Source organism: Fistularia commersonii, chromosome 21, assembly GCF_037954325.1.
Source record: "Fistularia commersonii isolate RoL2024-O1a breed Wild chromosome 21, RoL_Fcom_v1.0, whole genome shotgun sequence".
In the NCBI taxonomy this organism is placed as follows: Eukaryota; Metazoa; Chordata; class Actinopteri; order Syngnathiformes; family Fistulariidae; genus Fistularia; species Fistularia commersonii.
Window position 1 is genome coordinate 9,771,411 of NC_141304.1, and position 22,228 is coordinate 9,793,638.

The 22,228-nt window shown below is 40.9% G+C and overlaps 1 protein-coding gene across 10 annotated transcripts in view; it reads right to left on the minus strand.

Annotated features, from left to right (window-relative positions):
* Positions 1-21,864, minus strand: part of cadpsa (Ca2+-dependent activator protein for secretion a) — a 168,090-nt gene extending 146,226 nt beyond the window's left edge. For all 10 annotated transcript variants that reach the window (XM_086168162.1, XM_086168161.1, XM_086168159.1 and 7 more), the window contains exon 1: positions 21,294-21,864. In XM_086168162.1, coding sequence (XP_086024288.1) covers positions 21,294-21,677 — 384 coding nt within the window. In that variant the 5' untranslated portion in view covers positions 21,678-21,864. The remainder of the gene's footprint in view (positions 1-21,293) is intronic.
* Positions 21,865-22,228: the final 364 nt, after the last annotated feature.

Consider the following 22,228-nt stretch of genomic DNA (forward strand, 5'->3'; position numbering starts at 1 on the left):
AAAGAAACATTAAAAATGTCATCTCTGCAATTCATGAGGATTATTTGTAAAGATACATTTGCACTTTTCGAGGTAACCCAGTTTGAAATAAGTCTCTTTTTCGTCCGGTCTTTTCTTAACTTTCATAATCAAATTTATATGAACGACTAGGAACGACTTTGTTTCAAATACTTGAAATTAACCGTCCTGAGTTGCTGCTGCTACAGGCAATGTGTAAATCTCCTGATTTGCAAAGATTTCACTAATCTAGTACTGACAGCGCACGGATTAGACCAGACTCATCAGTAAATACAAGAAAAGACAGCTTGGAAATCTGCTGCTGTGTCAGTTTCTGCTCTCTAGACTGCTGCATCTTCACGTCAGCGTCTGTTTTCATGCAGATCTGCTTCAAGCTAAATTTGTGTTAATACAGATTGTTATGACGATATCGGATGCAACTCAACTCCTTGTGTTTAGTGTAAACAAGTTTGTCATTGTTGCTGTTGGTTTGCCATGCCATACGATATAATGTGCTGTATGTGTGAAAAACCTTAGGGGCCAAACCTAATAAATGTCAATGCGTTAGATATCACCTAACAGTCTTAACAAAAAAAAAAAAAATTTGACAATCAACCCATTAAAAAGGTGGGCGTTGTAAATAAGGAAGTAATATTGGGTATCATTTAGTAATTTATTTATCGATTTATTTCTTTTAACCTTTACCACTTTGTCACTTTCATTGTTTTTATGTATTTTTAATTTGAAATCTGTATTTTGTTCAATTGTGTAGATCTATACAAGACCTCCAGTGTCAAGAAACGCACCTTAAATAAAATATATAATTCAAATAAAACATGTATTTTATTAAAAATATCAATTAATATAGAATATATTTGTATTATATTTTTAATTTAAAGCAGTTGGCAGGGAAAGGATCAAATGCAAAACAATAGGCGGCTGAAAATCACTGAAAAAAGGGGGATGAAATTCTTCAATGAAGAAATAAATACAGGGGTTGGAGGGGAAATTCAACCTACTGTGGATGAGAAATTATAAAGCATGATGAAGTGGTCGAAACATTTAAATGGGTTGATTCTTTAGCAGTTGTTTTTAACTTGAGTTCAGCTAGTTCTTGGAGTGCAAAACTAAAATAGAAATTACCGATTGTATGAAAGCGGAACCCCTCGTTTGAATGACGGTTGTTTTAGATGATTTGAAATAATGGTTAAAATACTGCTTTCAGCATGATTAGTATATCTTACAGAAGAAAAGAAAGTTACGTGTGTGTAATGAGAGGTGCTGTAACAAGATGTTTAATGAGTTGATATTCAGGTGATTATCTTACAAAACAAGCTAAGAAACTTGATTTTTTTTTTGTTAATAATGAAAGGCATCGTCTGCATGCTGGAAACCTCCTTGTGTCCCACAAAGTCATTTCCCCTAATGAGGATTTCATGCTCAAACTACTGCAGGAAGATTGTTTCGAAATGATCATTAGATTAGCGCCTATTTCCTATTTGGAATAAATGTTTCACTAAAACATAAATTAGTCTAACGGATAGAAGCCAGATGGGGAGTCAACTAAATTCTAGAAACTGATTAAAAAGAACGGTTGCTCTCAGAAATCCTGGTTTTTAAAGCCTGAATATTTCTGCGAATTATGTGGAAAATTGAATTTTGTCAAATTAATTTAAGCAGAAATGCAAGATTGTAAATAAATGGATACATAAATTAATTGATAAATGAATTGAATAAATAAATAAACAACATTTTGATTCATCTGGAGGAGCTCATCAACTGCCCGGGGCCAACTGTGTCAACATTGTAATTTATTTGTTGCATTATTTTTATTTGTTTCTTTTTGTTTTGTTTTTTTTACATTTTTAATGTTTTAAAAGATGGTTGCTCACATCCCCACCCCTTCACCGCCACACCATGATGTTTCAAAACCCACCGTGACAATGTGATCATTCTAAACAGACAAATTACAAATTTACAAATTTTGTAAATGCTGATGTTCTGGGATGTTACTTCGCGGCAAAAGAGAACGGGACAAATTTTCTGAGAGAAATGTATCAAACTATCGTGTTTGATTCTAGAATAAAAAAAGGCAGTGTGGGCTTACATAGAAAGCCTTGTATCGTGACAACTTTAAACATGCCAAACCTGGTGAGTCATGAGGACGAGAGCACTTGGATAAAGTTCTAACCCCCCCCATGTGCGCTTTGCTGCCAAACACACAGCTTTCACAAAAAACACAGCCCGACTGAGACGATATTTTCGGGCAGGTTTTGTTGGCGAGTGAATAAAGCTAACAAAAGGATAATGAAAGACAATCTACTTCTACTTATTTGACAGCACAGATATTCAAAGGATTGATAGTGTGGTATTTATCCTTCAATGGAACTTCACCTGACTAATAAGCATTACATTGCTTTACTGTTATGTCTCATAAAAGAAAGTGTCATAAAAAAGCACAAAGAATTTATATTCCTTTAAAAATCCCAATTAACACTGACACTTTAACCCAGGGGCACCACAATTGTTTTGCTTGCGTGACTTTGGCTTTCCACAAGCATTAGCTTTTGCTATATATGGTGATAATTATGCCACATTTTGCTGCTTTTGGATGTAATTACCAGTCCAAGGGAAACAAGGGGACTGATGTTAGTCTGCACAGCTTTCCAAGGGACCAGAAGAGAAGTAAGGAGTGGGAAATTGCTTGTGGACATGCGCAACTTCCGAAGGATCCGCGTCTCGGTTCTCGTCCGTCGGTCCCAGACAGTTTAATCCCCTCCTTCCCCACTGTATGCCAAGACCACCTGGCACAAAGACAGTTTCTATCCCCAGGCTGTCAGTCTGACGAACTGTAAATATTCACCGTCAGGAAATAAAAAACATATACCCACACTATACTTTTTGTTTCTACCCTGCACTTTGTATCACCATTGCAAATTTTTTTACACATGTGTGCTTTTGTACACACAAGTTTTTTTTTCCTTCTTATCTGAATTTTTTTTCTTACCTAACTTATTCCCTTCCCTGTACAGTGAGCAATGCCAACCAGGAATCAAATTCTTTGTTCTTTCAAACTTGGCAAATAAAAATGATTCTGATTCTGATTCTCTCTGATTCATTTAGCCAAGCTAAGCTGCTGAAAGAGCTCTAAACGAACACTAAAACCAAATACCGCGTCTGCAGTTTTCTTTCACAAGCATACCAAAGGTCCTCAGGAAACGAGTGAAGCCTGCTAAAGGAAACACCACAGCTAGGAGACGCTGGATGATCTCCTGAGAGGATGTCAACAACCCGCTACTGCAGAAGTCGCATTACATTACATTACCTTACAGTCATTTGGCAGACAGTTTTGTCCAAAGCGACTTACAAAAAGTACAATTCAGTCACCGAAGATCCAAAGTACCAGTAGTGGGAAGTCAGAAGTGACCACTCTACCAAATAGCCATCTCGTAGCATCTGTCAAGTAGCATCTGATGATAGACGACCGGGCACCGGTACAATTTCGGAGGAAGCTGACGACGAGTCACCCGGTCAGTCAGCACAGAGGTTCGTAAGTCTCCAGTGAAGAGCCGATGACAATAACTCGAGCTACTTACTACATACACTAGCATAGCAACGCAGTTTCCGAACGCGCACCATTGACTTTGTGCCTCTTCATATCTTTTTTCGTTTTCAATTGGAAGCTCATTTGGACTTGTGTCTTCAGCGCTACCCTCTTCACTCACGCCTCACTTGGGTTCAAATGGGAAGGGTTGCATAGATGGCATGTTTTTGCACTGTTGGGTAAAATGAACACAACTGGGTCAATGGCCAACCTTGCAATGTCACTGCCCAGACAACATTGCATCGTAAACAGAAACGGCGACCCACAAGTGAAAAGTTTTTACAATATTATTCCAATTAAGATATGTTGAGAGATTTTATTAGCATTTTTATGTAGCTGGTGTAAACATTAATCAAAAGGGCAGTAACGTGTTGGTAGTGTTGGTAACCAGGGATCCCTTTCACGCTGGACGTATCCTGGTATCTCAGGACTGGCGATTGTGTGACTATGTAACGTTTGGTTGTAAAAAGTTAAAATCTGCAGCCGTCTGGCCAGAGTAAGTAAAAATAAAAACAAGAAGAAGGGAACAGATTTGCTACATCGTTAAACATGAAGCAGTTGACGGGTTTGACAAGCTACATCAGGAAGTCACTGATGAGCTCAGTTACAACCCATCGTCCCCACCAGCTGCAGTAGTACATGGTATTTATCGTTATTTATGGGATGGATTCATGAATTATCAATACAATCCTGTGTAGAGGGGTCCCATTGATCCCGGAGCCAATCTCCGTTGCTCCTGGAGCACAGGGACGCTTGAACCGTCACCCGTCAATCACAAGGGCACACATAGCAACTTACAACCCCAGATGTTTGTGTCACATCTTCATTACATTCTCATCAATTTCACATCTCTGGCACCGATTCAATTCATGACCAACCAAACAAAACCTGGAATAAATGGCCACAACTCAGAAAATCAGACCAAAGATAAGGTCAAACACAATGGTCCATTTTGCCTTTCGCTTTAAATCACAAGGAAAAATAAATAATCTTACATAAAAAAGATCATAATCTTATATAATCTTTTTCTGTGTTCTATTATGCATCATTTATGACCTCATATTTGTCTTGTTACCCAGCTCATACAAGATTGATATTAGATTATTATTATTATGATGATTATTATGGAAGATTTAGACCCTGTCAAGATTTATATTGTTGTTAACCTACGAATTATTTTCATTCATTCATCATCTATAAAGCTTACCCTTTATCTGTCCCAGCTGTCATTGTTAAATATGAGATTATCATTATCATGATCATTAGGGAAGATTTGGACCCAATCAAGTGTTATATTGTTGTTAATTATTTCTATTCATTCATCATCTATATGGCTTATCCTGCATCCATCCCAGCTTTCATTGGCAGAGAGACGGGTTTCAGCCTGGACCGGCCATATAAATACATACAAGCGTTCACCCTCTCGGCAATTTAGGGTCTCCAATTGACCTACCGCACGTCTATTTTTTGGACTGTGGTAAGATATCAGAGCACCCAGAGGAAACACGCAAAGAACATGCAAACTCCACACAGAAATGCGGAAAAAACAACAACAAAAAAAAAAAAACTGAGTCTGTGACGCGGAACCACTTACCATTGCACAACCATGTCGTCCACTACTAATTATTCGTCAAATAAAAATATCCGTCACCCATATAAACCAGGGTGCTACGGATATTTCAATCATACGTTGTTGTTGTTGTTATTCTATGATACATATTGCAGATATGCAGAGGTGATTGTGTTTATGTCGAATTGGTTGTACGACAGCAATGATGAAGGGGAACCGGTTGCCTTTCTAAAAGCCCATGAACTAATTGCCCCGTGGCCCCATAGAATGCGATGATGAGTATCGTATTAGAGTCTCAATAGATTAGATTGGCGTGATGACTCACCCCCTAATTACACCACACTCATTGCCTCGTATAAGTGGAGTGTGTGAGAGGACCAGCGCACGCTGGAGCAAGAGGTTCATGTGTGTGTGCGTGTGTGTGTGTTTGTGCATGAGCAACAGGCTACCTAATGAGGCTTTCATCAGCCGCAGCCTACACGCTGCGCTTGGGAATTATGCACATGCACAAAAAAGGGCAATAAACCTTTTGATGCATAATTTGATGCATAATTCAAAAATCAGGCTTTCCTTTGTTCCGCCCTGAGATCAACACTGAGGTCACCTGGATGGATATGGACTAGAAGAAAGAATCCCTTAGTTTCCCCGGGAACTGGGATGTCTCGCATCAACTTGGGTGTTTGTTTTGTTTACAAAATGACTTCTCGTGTTTCATGTCCATCAGTAGCACATAAGGCAATTGGATTAAATCAAAATTGAGCACCTTTCCATCCAGTCCACAGTGCCTGAACTCATGCACACTCTTAAAAAACATCCAAGGTAGAATGACGCCGGATGAGCCTGCGACTCATTAAATCATTGGATCTATCCAGTCCATGTTATTTACATTGTTGCATTCTCCTTTTAATACATTTTTTTGTGTTTTTTGCATGAAGTTGGCCCCCATTGTAACTCCCAAGAAAATGAAAATTGTTAGTTATAGGGTCTGTTAGGGTTTCTTATGCTACAAGTTTATGCCACGTTGATATGCTGCATCTTGACTTGTTTGCATCCCGACATGCTGCAAACATCAGCCGCAACAACCTCTCCCTCCTCCTCTCAAGTAGAAAGGCCCATGTAAACGGAATTATTGTAATTAATAATGCATGTTAGTTATCACGATTGACCCCAGTCTAAGAGCTTGCCCCACCCTTGCTACAGGAAAAATGAATTTGGTGCGCAAGGGGAGTCAAAGAAAGAATTAAACCCATTGGCAGAGGGGACTTGCGAAAGACTGAAAGACTTGCGATAATTTGAAACACATTTGATATTGTCGTAAATTTCTTTTCGACTTTCAGTTTTTTGTCAACAACTGTGAAAATGTTTAAGTGTAAGTCAAGCATAGGGTGATGCTCGTTTTAGTAAAAAGAACAGAAGACGAGCGGACAAATGCTGCAGCGTTGGGAAAGAAGAGGTGGATGCAGAGAAGTGGATTCATCAGAGGCTCTATTGTCACTCAGGAAACAGGAAAGCAGATGGCCTGATTGTGTTACTGCTCCGAGTGTCACACCAGGGCATACTAACCCCCTCCCCGGGGGGGATTGATTAGGAGAGAATAGCGTTCTTGCAAGTACAAATAAAAAAACAAAAGTAAAAAAAAGCCTCTAACGTCCAATCGGGACCTCGGTGTTGAGACGCGACGTGTTTACTCGCACCTGCAGCGAAATACATGTGAAAACGGTGAGGGTGTGTGTGAGATGGGATCTGGGAAGCGTTCCATTGGGAGAACAGAAGCCAGTTGTAACTGATTGTTATATATACGCACATGTTGGCTCCTGAAAGCAACCAAAAACTTCAGAAGTCCATTCCGGCAAATCCGAAATAAATAAATAACATAGATAAAAATTAATAAAACAAACCTTTTCTCTACTTACATCGAGGAATCGGCTTACCAATGATGAAATGATATTCATAATTGTAGTTATTGCTGAAATTATTGTTAAATGCGGAATGCTAAATTCCAAAAATGTCTGAATTACAGTGGAATTAATAGAATATAAGCTGCTCCTCCCTAGTTTTAAAAGGTATCATCTAATATGAGGTGTTTTGTATCATTATATCATATTATTTCTCCCTGACTGGTCTGCACTCCACCATATTATTCCTGAATAAAAAGCCAAATATCCACACTGAGCCTTTCACAAAAAACCTTTCTAAGATACAATTATTCGTCAATCAGAAAGCCGTCTGCAGAGACACGTGCGGCCGTCTGCTGCAGGTGAAAATAAATCTTGATAAGAAATGGTATTGGAATTGATCGATCAAGCGGCAAGACGCGGCAAAATGTCAGGGTTGATGCGTCCCCTTGTTCCGGCAGACCCAAGTAAAGAGCCACACAGTGGGATGACCGGTTACATCACATTTAAAGAGACCATTCAAAAAGACCAGAGATAAACAGAATCCTCTATTTTTATGCTTTCCTTTTCCTCCATACGTAACTGCTAAAAGTGTCCTTGGAATTATTAAGGTTAATTCCATTTTGAGCTTGCTCGCTTCTTCAGGAGGTGGGTGCCTCAGCTGCAGCTTTGTTTGAACAATCTCCAAATGTATGATTCAAATTCAAAAACACCTTATGCGTCCTCAAAGGAGCAATTATGTTATAGCATATGCAAACAGTGAGCCACTCGCCTATGAATAAGGCGGTACACCTACATAATAAACCATACATCTAGATAGATTCTATTGTATAGATAATTGCAAATCTAAATAATACATCAAATCTAATGATTGCTTTTCTTTTGGCTCTATCGACAGTTTTTCCTGTGATAATAACATCATTGTACATAATGAACCTGGAGCAAATAGAGAAAAGCCTATAGCTCCCACAGGCTATGCATGTTAAATATGTGCAATAACGTTATTATCATGAGAAAGACTGTCGATACAGCCATAAGAAATGCATGCATTAGATTTGATTTTTTGATTATTTTTAAACCTTTATTAGTTTACAACTTCATCATAAATAATGCATCTATATAGACTCTATTATATAACTTATTGTGCATATGGAATCTGGAGCAAAGCCTATATGTCCTGTAGGCTTGTTCATCGCATTTTCAGTATGTGCAATAATGTTATTATTAAACCAGTAAAACTATTCATAGAGCAATAAAAAATGCATTCAAAAGATTTGATCTATTTTTTATTTCTTCATTTATTCTATTAATGTTGTTTTTTTAGTCAATAACATATAGGCTTTGATAGACTCATGTACCATATGCGCAATAATGTTATTTCAAAGAGTATTCAATAAACATTGAAATAGTCCGGTCCCCTACTTGCGCCAATTTTTAAAATTTTGCCCCACTGTGCAATTGAGTTTGATACCCTTGCAATGAACCACTCATCTACAAATAAATGAGACACCTACATAATAAATCATGCATCTATATAATAGATGGTACATCTATACAATAGGCTGTACATCTATAAGAAGATTGCATGAGGACGCTTTTCCATAAATCCATCTCGCAAATGTTTCACACAAAAATCAAGCCTGAAAGTCTGTGAAAGGGTTGTATATTTGCAATTGCAAAGGCATTAAAAGTCGGGGGTGTGAATGTGACGGTACGATGGTTTTAATGACAATCAACAGATCATAAAATAAAAAATAAAGGGCTATAAACGACACATGGATCCATGCGATACAACTGCTGATATTAGGCTAAAACTGAGACCGAAACATCCCACTGCTGTGATATTATTGTGCTTCTGTTTAGCCAAAAAGAGGGTGATTGTTTCTAATGATGTAACCAATAATAGCATGGCAGCGGCTTCCTGCACAGCGGCAGAGATTGTCTCCTGAGCAAATTTTGGCCACTGAGAAAATCGCGAATCACGTCTCAATTCTACCCTCCCGTTTCATCGCTCCATTTATTTGCTTGGAATTTGAATAAACTTTAAACATCACACAGAGTTCTCTTGTGACAGATTTTGATCGTCAAAAAAAAAAAACTCTAAGACAAGGAGCAGCCTTATCTCTCCGCAGCCCACAGCCTCTCGGGCCTGAAGCGGTTCCACCCACCTCCCAGCTGACTGGCAAATGTGTTTCAGGAGGCGTTTGGGTTCCAGAGTTTGGTCAAAACACTACGTTTGAAACCTCTCCTTCATTCTTTGACTACCTCGATGCATCCTCTCGCGCCTCGCCGGCCCACTCTGACCTCGTCTGGGCACTGCAACGCTGCCGCCAACCATTGTGTTGTCTTTTCCATCACGGCGATGGCAACACCATCGTACTATCTGCGTCATTACAATATTTTCAGCAAGTTATTGCATTTGCAAGTCAATTTCGCTTCCATTTCTCATCCAAGCAAGCGTGATATGCGTACAAATTAATTAATTACGTTGAGCATATCACGGTGGAACAATGGTGGGCTGTTGTATTCTGTGCACACAAGGGAAATGAATGATGGTTTGGGGGGAGTATTTTAAAAAAAAAAATAGAAAAAAAATCCAGGAATGATAATTAGATGATTGAGCACGGTGAAATTGAAAAAGAGATTTAATGTTGTTGTCCGAGCAACAGGGAGGGAAATTATGCGCACACAGGTTTTATAACCAGTCAATTAGTATTGGGTAACTCTCACACACACACAAACACACACACACACACACACACACACACGCACACTGCAGCAAATATAAAAGAAAGGTGTACAAGTGCATCCTACAAACATAGAATTCTGTCTTCCTCCAAATGACATTTCAGACTCACAACTGCTTAAACTGGTCTCCCCAGAACTTGTGTAATCTCTTGGAGCTTTCAAAAAATCCCCCCACCACTCCCTCCTCCCTGGGCTAGTCCTCCTTCATGTTGCTGCATTTTGGCGAGGCCTCAAAAGAAAGGTGCGCCATGGGCAGGGATCTTAGTCGGGTTCTCTTCCCAGAGAAAAATGATGCTATTACACACCTGTGAATGCAATGGATTTTTTTATCAAGCGTCACTGCGACTTTTCAATTGGCTTAACTGATAAAAATGCTAACTCCGCTATTTATTCATACAAAAGGACGTTTCAACATGTTCCTGTTCAAATACCATATACATATATATAATATTCATTTATTTCTATTTATAAAATATTTATTTATATTAATCCTGCACACGGGTTTGGGGATTTTTATAATTATTCATATTATCAGGATCTTATTGCCCAGTGCCTTCAGGTGCTGTATAGCTACTTTTATTGTATTTACTGGAGAATATGTAAATGCCACACAATTGAGCTTCAATGGTACTCGAACCATGACGTTTATGAAATGATATTCAGAATCAGAAACTGTTTATTTGTCCCCGAGGGACGATTAAAATGCAGATTGGGTAGCATAAACATACCAAGAACCAGATATCTAAAAGTAAACAGTACATCTATAAAATAAATAGTACATCCACACAATAGATTGTACACATGGTATGGTATGGAATAGTAATATAATGCTTTATTTTCCTGTCGTTGGACTGGAGCTTTTGTCGATTTCATAAAAATAAAATTGAAATTGAAAAAGGATATAGAAAAATAGAAGTGAAGTCTCACTGCCTTTGAGTAATGAAAAATGTAACGCTATATTATATTGTGTGGTTCCTGGTAAACAAGCAGCTTATTTGAATTGATTGCGATTAGCCGTGCATTAATTTTAAGAGAATCAGCCAATGAGAAATATGTTATTTTATGGAAATTATGATGGAAAAAAACACTATCACTTTAACATTAAGGTTAGAGATTGGGGTCACTGAAGTAGCCCCTGTAGATGACACACATTATCCAAGAATGAAAATACTGAAATATGATTGATTTTTTTTTTTTAGCTTTTAAAAGGTGACAGGAGCTCAGGTAATTGGCAAACACTTTCAGTGGTTGGTCGTGATGTGAAAGCTCCTCGCTGCAGTGTTTTTCATCATACAATCCCAGGAGAACATCTCCAGGAGCCAGGGGCAGACAGCAACCGAACAACATGTTGACAGCGAGTGCGTGTCAGTGCAGTGAAATGTACAGTAACTCTGAGATTATCCCCGGGGCGCTGAAATCAAACTGATTGCTGAGGCTGCAAGTTTCGTTGAGCAGAGCAACCAGAACCACCTTCAACTCAACATCACCAAGACCAAGGAGGTGGTGGTGGACATCAGGAAGAACCAGAGGAGACCTACACCAATCACCATCCTCGGCGAGGAGGTAGAGATCGTAGACTCATACAAGAATCCTGGGGTCGATAACAATAATAAACTGGACTGGACACATAACATAGATGCCCTTTTCGAGAAAGGTCAGAGTAGGATGTTCTTCCTAGCGGGCTCTTCAAGACCTTCTGCCACTCTATGGTAGCCGATGCACTCTTATTCACTTTGGTGTGCTGGTGCATCAGATTCTTAAACAGTTCATACTCATTCTTCCTTTTCTGCACTTTAAATGCAGCACAGCACAGCCGTTGCTGCACTCATCTTCAAATATAACTACTGCCATTTAAACTGCACTCATACATGCAACTGCACTTCGTGAGTTACACACCAAGCTGCACTCAATGTTTTACCTTTGCATTGCCAACACTGTTCACATTTCGAACAATGTTTACACTATCTATTTACTATCAAGACAAATCAAAATGCAGACAACAAAGTAAAAATGTCATTGTACAGGGAAACATGTTTCCACACCATACATATGACAATAAACACTTTGAACTGAATCTTGAATCTTGAATCCTGGTGAGGCGATGCAAAGACTGGAGTGCTGAGGAAAAGCCCGCTCAGTTGTGAGGCTAAACTCTGACAGTCTGGGGACGGGGAAGGACAAACTCGGAGCTATCCTGGAGAATCCTTCTCATGCCTGGACAGCACGCAACTCTTACATACTACTGGCCACTACCCGCAACTCCACATCACTTTACTCTTGTCTTTGCATAGCAGTTTGTTATCTATTCTTAATCTTTCTACTGTTGTTGTCTCTGTCCTTTTTAATGTCTCTACTTATATTTATTGTTTTGTTACCTGTCCCCTGCCCTGTACTGCTACAACAACCATATTTCCCCTATGGGGGTCAATAAAGTATTATCTTATCTTATCTACAATTTCCTTCGGGATTAATAAAGTTGTTCTTATTCTTATTCTTATTCTTATTAAAAAAAAAAACATCAGCATCATGTGCTTTCTCCAACATACATGGCAGAGCTCCAGGCAAAACTAAAACCTTTATTAACAAAGGGATAAAACTACATCAGAATTGGGTCTTGTTTGCTTGGGGTCAGTGCAGCGGAAATGACTGAAAAATGAATGAAAAAAGGCCAAATCCCTGCAGTTTCATTGAAACTGTATGCTTAAATCAATTTTTAGAGTTCATATGGATTCATTTAATAATATGGAACGGTCATTATTCTTGAATACAAGAACTAGACTTAAAAAAAAAAAGTGATTTTATGTGATCGTATCCTGTCTTGGAAATCACCGACAACTAATAGCAAAGCTTTCATTCTAAGAGAGGACGTGATGATTTTTCGCAGATGATGCCGCTAAAAATGCCCCAAAAAACAAGAGATGGAGATTATGAGTCAATAGCCATGGATTGCAATGTATCACACATGAGGAAACCAAATGGGAAACAATATGCACAAAAATGTGTTATCTAAAGAATTTCAATAAGGTCACCAGTTGTTCATAATTACGATCTGACATCGGAGAGCTGAATTTGTATATATTTCTCTACTTATTTATTTGCTGCAACACCTGCTATCGTGAGAAGACAACGGGCTGCTGGGTGGATTACTAACTATTTCCTGTCGAGGCATGGAAGCTAAGTCATTATTGATTCCACTTTGCTGTTCATTACAACAAAATCAATCCAGTTTTTCCGGGGTTAATTCAACCAGCGGATTTAATCATGAAAGAGAAAATGACATACAAGCACTGATTTTTTTTTTTTCCTGTCTTTTGTGCTGGATAAAGACGAACATTTCACTCTGTCCCATAGAAGCATCTTCGACAATCTCTTCGTATTCAGGCTCTACGAAATTGTGTTTGTCCTTTGTTTCCTGTCTGCTTCTCCATGAATGATTGACGATGTTGAGGGCGTGGCAGCTCCAGTGATTGTGAGCTCCCATAAACGTGATCTACACGTAAGAACGGCTTCAGCAGCATGTCTTTGACCACCATTAATGTAAATATATTTATATTTTCCCCATGTGTACAGGCATCCGTCTCAGACTGGCCAGAGTAGTTAAGCTTGGCTGACACCAAGACACAATTTAGTCGGAAGAAAATCTTGGGAGTTTTACTTGAGTCTTACTGGAGTAACTGCACGCTTCTGTCATCTCGGTTGTTAAATTTAAGGTGGTAATCTGAGTGGTCTTAGATCGCGATTTTCTTGGTCTCGGGCTTACGACAAACTTGTTTGATATTTCACCTTAAAGCAGTGCTTCTTAACCTTGTTGGATGTACTGATCCCCGCCAGTTTCATATGCGCATTCACTGAACCCTTCTTTAATGGAAAAATTAAATGATTTTTTTTTTTTTTTTTTTCAAATTCACCGTGTTCAAAGAACAAAACCAGCAAGACATGATTTCCACACAAAACCATAATAATGAATACTTACTGCAAATCAGTGTAACTTCTGCTGTTGCCTTTGAGAGAGTTGGCGAGATAAACACAAAGATATTCCCTCTAGCTACCAGGAAGTTGCATCTGAGATTGTTCACGGGTTAAATTATCTCCAATGAGCAGAGTGGATAGTCAGTTTACCTTCAGATTTCTCTGAATATGAAGACAAAAGCCTGTTTGACCATTGCCTCTGTTTGACAATAGCACGTATGTGCAAGACTTAGCAGGCTATGTAATGACAAATGCACATATGTATAAGACCTCCCGAAACCCATAGGGAATTCAGCGAAGTGGCTTTTTTTGGAAAAAAAAAAAAAAAAAAAAGGATTTCACAGGAGAGTCTATGAGAGAACTCAGGGTCATTTCAACCAGACTGAGAATCCCAAAAAGGGGCGGTTCCCCACAGTGCGGCGCTGCACACTGATTGGACATTACATTCAGAGGCGGCTACAATGGCCAGAACGTGTGACGCCCGGCTGGAGAAGGAAAAGCAGTGAACTGAAATTGCAGAGGCTCTGCAAGTACCCGCTGAAAACATCGCATGGTGAGAAAAAAATTGTTGAAAGAATCTAGTTGTAGCAGTGACCCTGTAAGATTCAGTCTATGTCACTCTCAGCCCAGTCTAAGGTCTAAAACCTCGAAAAACTCGCCTTTAGATGGGAGCAGGTAGGAAACTTGATCCTGAGTATTTTCCAAATCTTTTCAAACTTTACATGTTTAGGAGCCAAAAAAGGCCTTTCCCGGTAAAAAGGGATGATGCAACAATTACATTAGGTGGCTGCCAGCTCATAAGATATATGGTCACATTGTCAATAAGCCGTTGTAGAACAGCCTCCGTGTTTACCGCCATTATCACCATCCCATAAACACTCGGAGGGTAAACAAATTACCCCACGTGTTCAGCACTGAATTTTCTTCCAGCCAAACTACCAGAGCACCGCTGTAGGGTTTCGAGGTGTTCTGAGCACCGACCTCCCCGCCGTCTGCCTCCCTTTTCTACTCTCCATTGGGATATTCCTTGAACGCTAAGAGGTTGTAAAACATCCCCCAGAAGACTTTTCCATGAGCTCAGGAGATTGTGATACGTTGCGAAAGCTCTGGTTTACCCTCCGGGCCAGATGGTTTGCTACGCAGAACCATCTGGAAAGGACCCAGCAGGAATTGTTTGGGGGTCAGAGGAGCAACAACAGTTCTGTTGGGAAAACACATTTTGGAATAATTCTTCGGTCTGCAAATGAGGATGTACAGTCGGACCTCGACTTGGGAACGAATCATAAATCGGCCAATGAATACAGTTTTCCAAACCCTCGGTGCAGAACACAATCAAACTCGCTTTCCGTTTTGTGGCATTGTAGCGTAGCAGCAGTCGTGCGTTCTATTGGTTACATCGTTCACCGTTGTGTTGCCCTGTTAGTGATTTTTTGTGCTTTTTTCAGTAAGTTACAGCTCCCAAAAAAGTTAAATGTCTTAGAGCTAGTGCGACTACTATAACGAAGCAAAGATCTCAAGCCTTGGTAGAAGTAGAAAAGCGATTGTTTGCTTTAAGGAAATGATTAATGAAGGACAGCTAGCTGGAGTTAGCATTAGCGGGGGTCTCAGATAAGAGAAGACTTTATTTTTGCTGATTTAGTGAAGGAAACGGCGAGTACACAAGAAGTGCAAGACCACCAGACACACTGTGATATTTTAGGTTTCCTTTAATTCCTTTCTGTATTTTACCACCAATACACCCATAAAAAAGTTTAAAAAGAGTATAGTAGGCTGGAGGACAGATCAATGGGATTCGCATTGATTTAAATGGGAAAAGCTGATTCGTTTCATGAATATTTTTCAAAGAACAATGTAAATTTGTAAGATAAGGTTCTACTGTATATCGTTCTACCGTAGAGTTTAAGCCTACACATAAAATCTTTCAGGAAAGTGTGATTTGATTTTGTCTGTCTTTTATCGTGAGGGTTACATTCCAAGAACAAAAACCCACAAATCAGCGGCCATATTTTTATTTATTTATTATCATCTATATTTTATAGCTTGATGACCCTCCTCACACTCTTATTAACCTTTCCCATAATCTATAAATAATTCCTAAATTTTCAAACACTTTTTGCACCCTTAAACATACATAATTTGCCGCTGATCCAGACTCCATCCTTACCACAGCCTTATCACGGGACGTCACCACCCTCTTTGCAGTCTTGTTAAAAGACAACTCCACTATCATCATGATATTGTTTTAGTCCTTCTTTATGTGCCGGACCGAAGAGTCGTTGATGCCGTAACAGCAGCCTACATCAGCAAAGCTTCTCCTTTCTTTAACATGTCGAGTAGTTGCACTTTTTCTCGGATGGTTTGGGTTCAGTGCCAGGTACCCTAAGAGGTGCAGAACGTTTGGGCATCATAATAAGGGGTTGAAAGAAATTAAAACTTTTACTAATAAGAATACAATAACAAAACAACGCAGAGTAGCACTACTCGTAGCGCTTACACTTCAATGTGCAAGAAGCTGAATGCATGAATGATGCTATGGTTGCTGAGCCAATCAGAGCCAAGGACAAAGAACATCATGTTCTGGTTGGTCGCCACCTTAAAAAATGCTTATTTCACCATAAGAATAGTTGAAATCATGAATATATAAAATACCCAATGTTAAATTAGATTAAAGTTAAAAAAACACAAAAAACACTTTGATCACGAAACGTGAACCGCAATATGACGGGGGGCAACAGTACTGCAGTAACAACATCTTGCTGTGAATATTGGCCAGCATATTTTTCAACCACACTGACGTATTGCCAAAATCTTAAAATTTAATTTTGTTCGCAGATGAGAATCTTTTCTCGGTCACAAAGGAATCTTGGGAAAAGTAAATTCTGGTTCTAGGATTCTCTCACCGAGGAAGAACTGGTGAGAGCAGGCGAAAAAAAAATCTCAGGTTCATGTCGGAAAGACAAAGCCAACATCCGAACATTTCATTTCGACGCAATTCAATCACCATCAGATTTAATATACGAAGATGGCAAGGAAAGAACAGATTGGAAAACGGAACCGGCGCTAGTGGCTTCTCACGATGGATTTAATTTTGTCCCTGGGTCACGACTTAATGAGCGGAAAATATTTCTCCCAAGGAGGTTAGTTGAAGTCTGCAGGACTCCCATTGTGAAATTTCCACTGGATCTCTCGGAGCACGTGTTCTTTCTCTGAAAGCTCTAATAGATAAATTGCCCTAAGAGCTCCGACCTGTCACAGTGACAGACAGCTACATTGTTAAAAAGTTCAATCAATGACAGAATATATTCTGTTATCTCCGTAAAGCTGACAGGCTGTATTTAGAAAAGCACTGCTCCACACCCGGCTCAGGCCCTGCCTGGTACATTATACAGATAGCCCTCCCTGTTTCTAGTTTTGTGTTCACTTTCAAATACGACCGCGAAGCATCAAATTTTCTGTTTTGTACACAAAAAAAGCATCATTATCACGACATGTGTTTAAATATCGACTCGGAAACAAGCTAAATAGTCGACCGTGTGTTTGGGGATCCAGCTGTTTTAGGTCAGAATCAGCACGTGTTGCCTGGCAGTGGGTCTTTGCACATTGGGTAGATTGTTATAAGCAGGATGAGGGTGAGCAATAACATAAATAGCTGGAATGACATAGAGTAAAAAAAAAAAAATCGAGTTCGGTCTTTAGCTAGTCAATTCAATTAATTAATTACACAGAAAAATGTATCTTTTTAATTGGATTTGCACTGCGGAACAGTTCTCAATGACTGAATTCCGGGGGGTACAGATTACACTGACCCAATGTGTGATATATGACAGGTGAGGCGGGTAAAACCTAAGCTGGTTGAAGGGAAATTTAATCAGAGGTAACTTCCAGATTGAAGTTTATAGAAAAATGATGTTATCAGTGCTTTATGCAAGAAACGCTACCACGTCAAAGCCAAACATGTTGGTGCTGGTGTGCAAGTCACTAATGCTAACTTGGCCCAAGGAAGATAACAGCATGACTAATACAAGCAGGCAGAGTGACACCAGTAAACACTTGACTGCAGGATGGGGTTAAAATTCAGAAACAAATTTTCCAAAGCCCAAAACAAAAGGACTTGGAAATGTTGAAGGTCATGTTGAAGAGAGACACACCCTATGAGTTTGAAGTTTAAATTCATGTCTATTGATTCGCTTATCAAACAAACTTAATTAGTTGAATTAATCGAAATCAATTGTGGGCGGCACGGTGGTTAACGCTTCGACCTCACGGCACGAAGCACCCTGGTTCGATACCAACAAGGGGACCTTTCTGCGTGCACGTTCTCCCCGTGTCTGCGTGGGTTTTCACCAGGTTTCCAGTTTCGTCCCATGTGTAGCAGGTTAATTGGAAAAAATTGCCCCTGAATGACTGAGTGAGTGAATGTTGTCTGTATTTGTATGTGGCCCTGCAATTGTGTACCCCTCTCACCCGATGACACCCAGGATAGGCTCCAGCATCCCCTGAGTGCGGAAGAAGATGGATGGATGGATGCTTATATCAGCTAATGTAAGTACATCTTAATTATTTTGTAGTAAGTTGTGTTTAGTTGCATAACAGCATCATATAGAGCAACAGCAAAAGACAGACAGACAGACAGACAGACAGACAGACAGACAGACAGACAGACAGACAGACAGATAGACAGATAGATAGATAGATAGATAGATAGATAGTTCTGTATGCGTGTGTGAGATAGTGTCCTCAGGCAAGACATTGAACCCCCGGTTGCTCCCGATGGCCTGGTTAGCACCTTGCACGGCAGCTCTGTGTGTGAGTATGTGTGCAAGTCTGCGTGTGTGTGTGAATGCAATGTAGTGTAATGCGCTTTGAAACCACAAAGTGATGAAAGGTTATATAAGTTGAGACCATTTATATTTTTTTAATTAACCAGCGCTTTTTGAACATTCACACTGTAACGCTAGCCTTATTAGATCTATCTATGTTGTCAACTTTCCCACCAATGACAACGTTGCATCGCTACGTATCTAATCACCATGCTACTTATCGCGGGCCGTCTTCAAAGTTCTCCCCTCACCAAAATAAAAGACAAAAATTCTCAGTACTCTACTGACTGCAAGCGGCAAACTGTGCTCCACTTTTCAAACGGCTTCAAACGGCTGGAGTAAAACAGACCCAAAAAAGAAGAGCGGAAAAGCGAACGGTGACAGGGGAGATGCTCCTTTTGCTGAAGAGGCAAAATCATAACGGCTGACACGCCGGGAAACATGCATAACAGACGAGCTTTGATGGAACAAACCCTTTATTTCCGTAAAATCTGAAACCAGAAAAACTGCAGAACATCCAATATGAGTTTCACTTCTTGCTCTCTATTCTTTCATTTTTTTATTCTTTTCCAATCATGCAACACCTGTGACTTTCCTCCACCGAGTGAAAGCTTTCTGCAAATGCCCGTCTTATTTTTGTTCCATTTTTGGGTTTCATCTTTAATTCTATCATGAATCCCCCCAACCGACCAATTTCCAGCCTCCAAAAAAAGCGGGAGGAAAAGCTCACTGTCAAGACACTGCCGAGTAATTTTGATGTTCATTTCAGCATTTAATAATTGCTTTTGCATTAAAAGATGCTCCTAACACTTATTTTAAAAAAAGTAGTGCGTTGTCTTCACAATCTTTCATACACACATACCGACTTTAGGTCAAGACATTATACAAGAGCTCCAGTTTGCATGTTTTTTCTCCTATACTTCAAAAAATATTCACAAGGTTAACTGAAGACCGGATTTTCTAGAGGTGTGCAGATGACAGATTGACAGATGAAACGACCGGCCCAGATTAAATCCCACCTCTCGCCTGAGTGACAGCTGGGCTTGGCTCCCATAATCCTGAGTGCAGGATGAGCAGCGTAGATTCTGAGTGTTTGGTTTAGGCAAAATGTAACGAAGATAAATAATTCGGTCTCTATATATTAAATCCATCCTTCCCTTGATCTCTTCTATTTTCAGAACCTTAGGCAAAACGTGGAGAGTAACTCAGAATTCACTTGTCATCGCATTTAAACGGGCTAGTTTGGAAAGCTCATAAATTGGGATGTATTTCTCTTATTTTGCGCTCCATTTGAGAGTAGAGAGTTCGCTTGTAGGGAAAGGGTGTGCAGCTCTACCCTCATGCTTGGATACCTCGATCATAGCCCAGGGAGGGGGGGGTGAGATCATTGACAACCACATGTCCAAAATTTCAGGTCCTTTCCCGCGTGGACAACCGCATTACGGCCCCTTTTAAAAACACAGCATGTATTTTCTCCCCAATTTGTCGTTTGCGAGCTATTTTAATATCATCGTGTGTGTTCTGACTCTAAAAGCTGAATTCAAACCCATGACAGGCTGCAAGTCACTTAAGACTCTGGACTCAAAAAGACTTTCACAATTATCTTTTGAATTCACTAAAGGTTGTCTCTCGCTCATCTTTGATTGCATATCAAATGTTTCCAGTTTCTTTTTTATTTGACTCCAGTGCCCCAGTTCTCCTTTTTGACTGGTTTCAAATGTAAACGCCACTGTTTTCTGCATCGATAGAGAAAAAAATGCATATAAACTTTGAGTCACTGGATTTTTGTTTTGTGATTCTCCAGCATCTACCGGTTGTGTTATTTGGAAAATGGACCCCCAGTTTCTAACAGATATGTTTAAACCTTCAAAAGACCATGCAGCTGGTCTCTTGTGTAATTTATATGTAGTTGCATGAGGTTGAAAATTTAAATAAAGGTATTGTAACTGAATAAGTAGTAGTACACCCAAGCTTTTAACACCGGGAGAGCGCAATCGCGATAATAGCAGTTATCACAACGCGTAATACCAGCGTTAACCAGCAGGGGTAGTTTGCAGACAGGTCTGCTGTCAGGTCAACGCCCCCCCCGGCTTTTTTAATGTAATTTAATTTTTTGTACCCCCCCCCCCACACACACACACACTCACACACACACACACACACACGGAGAGACCGCCGCCACTACAATGGGTGGAAACGCACGGAGCGTACAAGCTCCATCTCTCACCCACGTTTCTTTGTCCCTGACCCCCCCCCCTCACACACCAACACACACCAACACACACACACACACACACACACACACGCACATGCGCGCGCATTTTCGATTAGTCATTAGTCATTCCGCCGGGCGCAGGGCTGGAAAAGAGATACTGAGATTGAAAAGAGAGAGAGCGATTTGCTCTTTATAGGTAGAAGTAGAAGTGGACAGTGAATGCGCGTGCGTGTTATTGGAAAGGGATGGAGTGGAGGATAGATGGATGGATGGATGGATGGATGGATGGATGGATGGATGGATGGATGGATGGATGGAGAGGCGAGAGGCGAAGGCGCAACACGTTGCAAGAAGCAACAGTTGGCGGCTCGGAGGAAAACGAGAGGCGGCTTTCGAGGCGGCGACTTCCGGCTGCATCTGCCACTCACCCCACTCCCCTCTCCCCACTCCCACTCCACCCACACCTTTATCTTACCTTCTGCTGCCGCCGGGCCATGTCCGTGGGCTGCTTGGCATTGAAGGGATACGCGATGCATCGCATCACGAACACGTACAGCTGGAGTCTCTTCTTCCTCTCCTCCTCCTCCCGCTGCATCTTCTCCAGGTCCTCCTTCTCCTTGTCGCTGCCCACGGACGGGCTCGGGCTGGAGGGTCGGCCGCCGGCTCCGGCCCCGCGGCCCCGGGGCTGGAGCCCCGCCGCGCCGCCGCCGGCTCCAGCTCCCCCGCCGTTGCTCGCTCGACCCGGCGACAGGCGGGCGGCTCCTCCGGGGCTCTTCGGGGCCGCCGACGCCGCCGCCTCTTTGCGCTCCACCTCCAGGATCTCATCCCCTTCCTCCTCGCTGGAAGACGGATCCAACATGATGGAGGGGGGCTGGGGGTGGAGGAGGAGGGGGGGCTGGAGGAACTTGAGGGGAGCGGGAAGGTTAGAGCCCGAGAAAGGGGGAAAAAAGAGAGAAAAAGGTAGAGATGGAGTTGGATGGGCGCAAAATGTGCGCCCCCCTAAAAAAAAGAAAAAAGAAAAAAAAAGAAAGATAAAAGAAAAAGCTTCCGTTAAGACGAGTAAATCTCGGCGAAAAGAGGGTTTAAATTAATAAAATTTAAAAAAAAAAACAACAAGTGCCAGTCTGGTTGCCGCCGCGATTTTCCCCGAGCCTTTCCCCGGCTACCAGTCAGGGAGGGATTTACCCGGAGAGAGAGGGAGCGAGAGTAAGAGAGAAAGAGAAAGAGAGAGAGAGGAGAGGAGAGGGATGGAGGGGGAGGGGTCGACAAGCGCTGATGCTCTGCTGCCGTTGGAGGTGGAGGGGAGGGGGAGCTGGGCCGCGGTGTCGGGAGAAGACGGGTCAGTTCGGAGCCACCTGATGATCCCCGGCCGGGTTTGCGAGTAGCCTGTTGGATCTCAGCGCGCACAGG